This window comes from Monopterus albus, unplaced genomic scaffold (assembly GCF_001952655.1).
Source record: "Monopterus albus unplaced genomic scaffold, M_albus_1.0 scaffold137.1, whole genome shotgun sequence".
NCBI lineage: Eukaryota > Metazoa > Chordata > Actinopteri > Synbranchiformes > Synbranchidae > Monopterus > Monopterus albus.
In genome coordinates this window covers 676,325-685,007 of record NW_018128017.1, presented here as the reverse complement: position 1 = coordinate 685,007, position 8,683 = coordinate 676,325, and the positions used below count along the sequence as shown (strand labels likewise).

At 40.7% G+C, this 8,683-nt stretch overlaps 1 protein-coding gene across 2 annotated transcripts in view; it reads left to right on the top strand.

Annotated features, from left to right (window-relative positions):
* Positions 1–1,955: 1,955 nt before the first annotated feature.
* The window catches only part of ankdd1a (ankyrin repeat and death domain containing 1A), a 24,916-nt gene continuing 18,188 nt past the window's right edge, over positions 1,956–8,683 (top strand). For both annotated transcript variants that reach the window (XR_002276000.1, XM_020613716.1), the window contains exons 1-6: positions 1,956–2,915; positions 3,540–3,643; positions 3,832–3,930; positions 4,952–5,050; positions 5,684–5,788; positions 6,115–6,213. Coding sequence is in view for 1 of the 2 variants with exons in the window: in XM_020613716.1 (XP_020469372.1) it covers positions 2,882–2,915; positions 3,540–3,643; positions 3,832–3,930; positions 4,952–5,050; positions 5,684–5,788; positions 6,115–6,213 (540 nt within the window). In the remaining variant the exon portion in view is untranslated. The remainder of the gene's footprint in view (positions 2,916–3,539; positions 3,644–3,831; positions 3,931–4,951; positions 5,051–5,683; positions 5,789–6,114; positions 6,214–8,683) is intronic.

Sequence of the window (8,683 nt, the reverse complement as noted above, 5' to 3'; positions counted from 1 at the left end):
CTTTGGTAGCCTTGTGGACAATGCCCTTGTTTATATCTCAGGGTTTGTTGTTCGCCAAGTTTTGAAACGCCTATCTTGTGATATGTGCCGTGGTAGTTTAGTGAGTGATGCCATACCTCCATCATTTGATCAGAGCTACCACTTGCTCACACTAAAGAACAAAGGAGTGCTGATGATTCCTTCTGAGGGCACAGTAAAGGTGGTTAGGTCAGCGTTTCATTTGGCAGTCAACATCACAACAAGCTGTCAAAGTGGCCTTGATCAGTCAGTTTGTCTGGCTGAGATTGGTTCAGAGGATGTCTTTTTTCTTGGGGGGGCACATTCAGGAAACACAGTTTGGAATTGACAACCACCATTTTGTGATGATGTCACTGGTTGTGTCTGCCTTCCACAAACTGAGGCTGCACCACATTGCTAAACTGAACACTCTTCAGTTACAGAGTGGCAACACATGAAAAAAACTATGCAAAACGGTTCTTTTTAATGGGTTTTAGCTCACACAGAGACAGTAGCTGTATGTACAGTGGGTACGGGATGGATATAGACATATAATGTTCTTCATTATATATACAGCTGTATAAATGTAAATGTATCTACTCATGTGGTAATGTTTTAAATAAAAATATAGTCTATACCTGCTCTATGTAAAAGCCAGCCAATTATGGTCTTTTTTTATTTGCAGACTTTATTCTATTTCCCATTACACTACTGGTTAAAAATCACTGGACATAAAAACAATCAAAATTTAACTGTAGTCGTCAGTGCTTTAATTCCCATAGACACATCTACATTTCAGGAACTGGTATAGACAGATGTAATAATCAATATTTAACTGTTATTTATTATCACAGTAACAGCATTACAAAAATTGGTAGCTGTAAACACTAATGAAAACATCAGAAAAGTACATATGTCGGTTTGGTTCCTACCTTTGTGCTAAATATATAAGGAGTAGTTAACATTTATAATCATCAGACAACGTGGCACATGTTGGTTTTGGTTCCTAAACATATTTATGCGTGTGTGAATGGGTAAATGTCAGGAAATGATTTATAATACGTTGTAGAAATGTGTTTTAAATGTGTTTTATAAAGTTCAGTCCATTCACTTGTATTGTATCACGGTGCAGAACGCCACTTCCAATATGGCGCCTACGTTGACGTTGGCCCGCTCAACGCAGCATGGTATACAGGTTGTTTTTTTTTATAGTTGATCTCTGGGCGAGAACAACTGCGAGGAGACTACGAGGGGAGATGGTAGTGATCTTCTGAGGCCTGTCTGTCTCTGAAGCGTGTAGAAGGAGCTCCTTCGTGGGACGTGCCAGCTCTTCCACTGGGATTTCAGATAAGAGAAAGAAAAGTTGATAAACAGGCCCCAAAGTGAACTTAAGACTATTAAGATTGACTTTGACTTGACTGACTTTGAAAAAAAGATTTCACCGCCTGGCTATTAAGGGTGGACAATTTTATTTGCTTTAATTACAGTGTTCTGATGCCTGATATTTGGAGTTACAGAAGGGCATTTCAAGTAGAGCTTAACATTTTTTTTATTTCAGTTTATTTGCATAAATAAATGTGAATCACATTTAATTAGTGGATTGTGTGTTTACTCATCATCCTCCTTGCCTGAATTTATAGTTGTGTGTGTGTAGTGCTAATCCATTGAAATGTAAATATGTGTCTACTCATTTGGTAATGTTTTAAATAAAAATATAGTCTATACCTGCTCTATGTAAAAGCCAGCCAATTATGTTTTTTTTTTTTTATTTGCAGGCTTTATTCTATTTCCCATTACATTACTGGTTAAAAATCACTGGACATAAAAACAATCAAAATTTGTTAACTAATCGTTAGTGCTTTAATTCCCATAGACACATCTACATTTCAGGAACTGCTATAGACAATGTAATAATCAATATTTAACTGTTATTTATTATCACAGTAACAGCATTACAAAAATTGGTAGCTGTAAACACTAATGAAAACAGAAAAGTACATATGTCGGTTTGGTTCCTACCTTTGTGCTAAATATATAAGGAGTAGTTAACATTTATAATCATCAGACAACGTGGCACATGTTGGTTTTGGTTCCTATGTGGTTCCTAAACATATTTATGCGTGTGGGAATGGGTAAATGTCAGGAAATCACTTATAATACGTCGTAGAAATGTGTTTTATAAAGTTCAGTCCATTCACTTTTATTGTATCACGGTGCAGAACGCCACTTCCAATATGGCGCCTACGTTGACGTGTCGTAGCAGCGGACCAACCCGCTCAACGCGGCGTCTATGTATATTATGTCTATGCTCTTGACTATGGCAGCAAGCAACCGAAAACTACAATACTCGGAAACCGGAAGTCATTGGACTACAGTCGCGCGCAGAGCCTGTTATTAACTGCAGTAGTGACTTTGTTTATTTTATTTTGAAGCCCATGACCCATTTTATTTCCTGTTTTATTGCGTGTGCTTGACGGCTAAGTTATAACAATTCGGAATTGCACCCAGCCCCTCTTTATTAGCTGGAAAATGATGGAATCGAGGCTTTTTGAGAAAATGCTTCCGTTTTCAAGTATTTGACACAGCATTTACACGGACGAAATAACACAGAGAGCCAAAACGGAGATTAGTAAGAACACACGTGGTCTTAATAATTTTGTAAAACATTTATTTTAACAGACCACAGTGGCAGAACGCTGATATGAATGCAATGAGACTTCATTTGGGATGGTCACGTGATTTTCGGCGTGGCGAAACTCTTCTGCATTTAAAGGTCGGTACAGTGTCGAGTCGTGTGTTTCGTGCGTAACATTACTAGAAATTACACCATATCACTACGATGACAGAGGTGACCAAAGTATATCGCCTTTAAAACACCGCAAAGATGGAGAACAACCTGTTGTCGGAGGATGATGCCTGTAAGTATGTTATCAGACAGCATGGATTTTCAGTTAGCTGTGTGTGTGAGGAGATGGCTGTCATCTGTCAGACATTTGACACTTAGCCCATCAGCAGGGTATATGGCTGTATTTCAATGCTGTTGACACCATGTTGGTATCCTTCATGTTTCCAATAGCACAGTGGACAGCAACGTTTCTTACTGATTAATAGCCACCCTTTTGCCCTAGTAGCTCCTCATAAGAGTGGGAACAGACTGTCGTAACTCACTTAGAATTTCCACAATTACATTGCTTGGATTAAAATGTCTTTGATCCATTAAAGGACGATTCACCGATTTTAACATGGTGCATGGTGGAGGATTTTGGGAAGTCTCCCATTTCACCTGTGCTGTTACATTCATATTATCACGCAGAATGCAATAAACTGCACAGCTGTTCTGTAGGCTACTGTCTGTATTCATGTATCCAATGCTGTGTATCCATGTTCAGTGCACAGCCGCTACAGCCAGTAAGGCATACTGTAGGTTTAACACCCAAATCCTAGACAGTGAATACAGTGCAGTTCAACTTTAGTTTCTTGCTTTTCACTTACATAGAGAACAGGCTTTAACACTAGAAATCTCACTTTGTCATTTGTGAAAGTGTTGCCGTCAGAAAAGGAATTCCATGATGCTGCCAAGAGGAATGACACAGGGACAATGCAGGAACTGATCAAGAAGGGTGTGGACATTAAGGCCAAAAATAAGGTAAGCCAGCTGAAGGACAAACATGGCCACTTTTCTAGTCTAACTTCTCAGGAAACATATAACATTATGCATGTAACCGATGCTACCTGCTCAGGTGACGTGGCTCATTTTTGAATTGTCAGAATTTGAGGCATGCGTGTGCTGTGAGGATCACTCGGTTGCAGCTGTCCGTCTGTCTGTCTGTACAGGTAGAGCGGAAAGCACTGCACTGGGCAGCCGGAGCTGGAAACGAACAGGCTCTCCATCTCCTGCTGGAACATGACACTGACCTTGATGAGAGGGACTCTGTATGTACACAAGTTTGCGGTTTGATCCTAAGTGACGATTTACCACTGAATCCATTCATTCCCTAACATCCAAATAAAATACTACTATGTTATACCCACCCATCATTACATGAAAGTGTTTTTTTTCATCACTCATGTAGTCCTGTAGACAGATTCCTTTGCAGTGTCCCCTGTTTAATGTCCATTTGTCTCCCTTTCTTCCACTGTTTGTCTTTCTTGTTGTCTTGAGGCGTTAGATTTCCTGAACACTTCCTGTGTCAGGGGTGCCATCTTCCCTCTTTTCCCATAATAGCTTTTTTACTTACTAGTAACAGCTTTTTAACCAAATATCTGTCATGTACCTTTACAGTTTCCTTTGAAAAAAAAGAAAGATAAGACCCGTACAACTCAGAGATTTATATCCTAGTATACCTAACATAACATTCTAAAAATCGGTTATTTTCTGATATTTCCAAAAATACACGAGTGATCCACATCAAATGATCCCCACTCTCTCTGTCTTTGTAGATACTTAACTTTCCCACTTGTGTATGAAATGAAGGAATAAACTGGGGTTTTTTTTCATGCAGAATAAAATACATACAGGAAAATACTATACATTTACTTATATTACTATTATATGTTATTATTATTATATATATTTAATTATATATATATATGAGAATGTGTGTGTATAGAATCAATAACACTTGGGGGCAGAGTCACTGTCTCAGTAACTGTGAACCAGAACTTCTATGTCACTGAGTATGTCTGTTGTAATAAACTGTTTTCACTCCCTTTTAACTTCAAATGTGAAGAAAAAATATAGCAAACATATCCAAGGGGAAACAAACAGCATGTGAAACCTGATGATGACGGGCACTGACACATTCAAGGTGTTCACATCAGTTAGAATCCTGTCTAATATGAAACAGCTATTCACCAGCACAATGAAACAGGGACAGGGCCTGTAAGGAAGCTGCACTATGTACTGGTACTATCAGGTTCCTTGTCATGTAACAGTATTAATGTTTGTCCACAGTTTGGCATGAATGCTCTGCTTCTTGCATCCTGGTTCGGTCACCGAAAGGTCCTGCAGATCCTGGTGTCCTGTGGTGCAAACTTCAACTGTGAAAATGAAGTAGGAGCTGCTACTCAAAGTATGAGGTTATAGCCTGTAACTCACCAGAGGTGGAAAGTAACTAGGTATATTTACTCAAGTACTGTACTTGAGTACAATTTTGAGGCATCTGTACTTTACTTGATTATTTTCATTTTCTGTAACTTCATACTTCACCAAACTCAACAGAATAATATTGTACTTACTAGTTACTTTTTAGACTGAGATTAATTAAAACAAAATATTGTATAATCATAAGACTTTATTGATCCATGGTGGGAAATCTACAGGCTACTCAGCAGTATGTAAAGTACTTCAAAGTATAAGGATATGAGGTAGTTAACATGAGCTCTGCTTTTACCAGCTGTAACATTAACTGTGATGTACACAATAATACTTCAGTAATTATAGTCCAGTAATATGATAAACATTAATGTGAACTGTGCCATTCTGCATAATGAGTACATTTGGTACTTTAAGTATATTTTCTGCTAATACTTTTGTATTTTTACTTAAGTAACCATTTGAATGCAGGACCTTTACTTGTAACAGAGTATTTTTACACTGTGGTACTGCTACTTTTACTTAAGTAAACAATCTGAGTACTTCTTCCGCCGCTGTATCTCACAGTCTGTGTGTGTGTGTATGTGTTAGGATGGTCTGACTATGCTGCACTGCGCCGCTCAGCGAGGCCACATCAAAGTATTGGAGTTTGTCATGGAGGAACTGGAAGACATCTGTCTAGACAGCGTTGACAAGGTGACTCTTTACTTGAAGCTACAGTATTTTGAATCTACAGACTAATTTGTACAAATAGTAAATGTCACTGTATGAAATAAACTTGGTTTATTTCACATACAGAGCCAACATCCTCTTTTCTTTCCATGTCTTTACTTGAACAACCTTTTTGCTTTATGTTATTGCCATATCAGCACTATGCCAATAACAGAAGGTGAACAGAACATGATCCTTTTATTTGAGCACTGTTTATATACAGTACAGAGTGTGTTTACAGTGTGTATATAATTGAATTGAATTGAACATTGTTGTTCATGTGTGTAACCTGCTGATGTCTTTCTGACCAGTCAGGAAAGACTGCTCTTCACCTGGCTGCTGAACATGGGCACCTTGGAGTGGTGGAGTTTCTGATTGGAATGGGTTGCACACATGGATTGAAGGACAAGGTAGTGACACACACACACATTAAATTAGTAATAATTGTAGCCAAGAAAATGGATACACCAAGTTGCTGTGCAAGATGAAAATAAGACAGATTATGAAGTTGTTTTGAACAGTAAACAGCAACTGCAGGTTTTGATTTGATAGGCCGCTATGGCCACACCTTGGTCAAGCTAAATCCAGCATTTCAGTTTTAAAGCCTTTACACAAACATACAGCATAATGCAGGATCTGTTTGGACTTTAAATCCTGTTTAAATGCCAGCTAGCCTAAAGCAGATGACAGTGTTTGATTTGTCAACCTGAACTACAGTGCAGCTGTCACTATATGTGGGCAGAGGTGTAGTGCTATTTGTTGAAGTACTGGAGCACACCTATGACACGCATGTGTGCACATTTCAAGGGCCATGAGCTCTCAGGAGCTCAGTGAACTCCAGTGTGGTACCGTGATAGCATGCCACCTGTGCAATACGTCCAGTCGTGAAATTTTCTTGCTACTAAATATTCCACAGTCACCTGTTAGTGGTATTATAACAAAGTGGAAGCGATTGGGAATGACAGCAACTCAGCCACAAAGTGGTAGGCCACGTAAAATCACAGAGCGGGGTCAGCAGATGCTGAGACACATAGTGCACAGAGGTCACCAACTTTCTGCAGAGTCAATAGCTACAAACCTCCAAACCTCATGTGGCCTTCAGATTAGCTCAAGAACAGTGTGTAGAGAGCTTCATGGAATGGGGTTCCATGGTCGAGCAGGTGCATCCAAGCCTTACATCACCAAGTGCAATGCAAAGCATTGGATGCAGTGGTGTAAAGCACGTTGCCACTGGACTCTAGAGCAGTGGAGACGTGTTCTCTGGAGTGATGAATCATGCTTCTCTATCTGGCAATCCCATGGACAAGTCTGGGTTTGGCAGTTGCCAGGAGAATGGTACTTGTCTGACTGCATTGTGCCAAGTGTAAAGTTTGGTGGAGGGGGGATTATGATGTGGGGTTGTTTTTCAGGAGTTGGGCTTGGCCCCTTAGTTCCAGTGAAAGGAACTCTTAATGCCTCAGCATACCAAGACATTTTGGACAATTTCATGCTCCCAACTTTGGAAACTGTGGGAACAGTTTGGTGAAGGCCCCTTCCTGTTCCAACATGACTGCACACCAGTGCACAAAGCACACAATGTGTAAGAAGGAAGGGCTGTGTTTCAGCCATAATAATCCCAGAGGAACTACTCAAAAATACCTAAAGCAGGGCAATGTACAATATTTGAGAGAGGTCAGGAGCAATATTTACAATGCATTTCATCCCCAGGAGCTGAATATTGCACCTCAGTAGATTATTGCATAGTCCCTCATAATTTCACCTATCTTATCACTGCAGTGATGTGTTGTACAGTCTGATTGTTGTGGGGAGGAATGATGACCTGGGGTAATGCTCCTTCTTACACTGGGGATGTAACAGTCTCGTGCTAAAAGAACTGTTCAGAGCCACCACTGTGTGGTGCAGGGGATGGGAGGGGTTATGCATGATGGATGTTAGTTTTACCGGCATCCTTCTGTCCGCCACCTCCTCGATGGAATCCAGAGAGCAGTCCAGGACAGAACCAGCTCTCTAAACCAGCTTGTTGAGTCTCTTTCTGTACCTGACCGTGCTACTTCCTGCCCAACCCACAACAGCGTAAAAAACTGCAGATGCCACCACAGAATCATAAAATGTTCGAAGGAGTTCCCTGCACACACCAAAGGACTTCAGTCTCCTCAACAAGTGGAGGCGGCTCTGGCCCTTCCTGTACAGGGCATCTGTGTTGTTGCTCCAGCTTATTGTTGAGGTGGACACCCAGGTATTTAAAGGTGTCCACAATCTCAATATCTGAGCCCTGAAAGCTCACTGGCATGAGTACTGGTGATTTCCATCGGGGGTCATTCACCATCTCTTTTGTCTTGCTAGTGTTGAGGACCAGGTGATTTTTCTCACACCACTCCACAAAGTCAGTAACAACCCCCCTGTATTCCCCCTCGTCCCCCCCAGATACACATCCAACAATAGCGGTGTCGTCTGAGAACTTTTGTAGATGACACTGGTGGGAGTTGTACTTGAAGTCCGACGTGTAGAGGGTGGACCAGGAGTTGAGGATTAAGGCCAGGAAGGCCACAGGCCCTGACCACATCAGGTTGTTATAAGCTATTTTTCGTTAGCCTCTTCCGGCTCTTTCAAACCAGGAACTCACAAAGACGAAGTAGACCACTTGGATTATATAAAAAATAACCGTGCTGGTTTATTCAAAGGATCACAGGTAAAATTAACATTACACGTCCAGGCATCTTCCACCCCCAAACCTGCGCGCAGGCAGCCTGGAAGATGAAAGACCCTGAACCGAAAAATGGCTATACAATATAATCACTTGGTTGGGCTACCCCCATACTACACAGGCAACGTCAAACCGTGGCGTCACCTGATATGCCAGCTTTGCAGCAATAACAATTG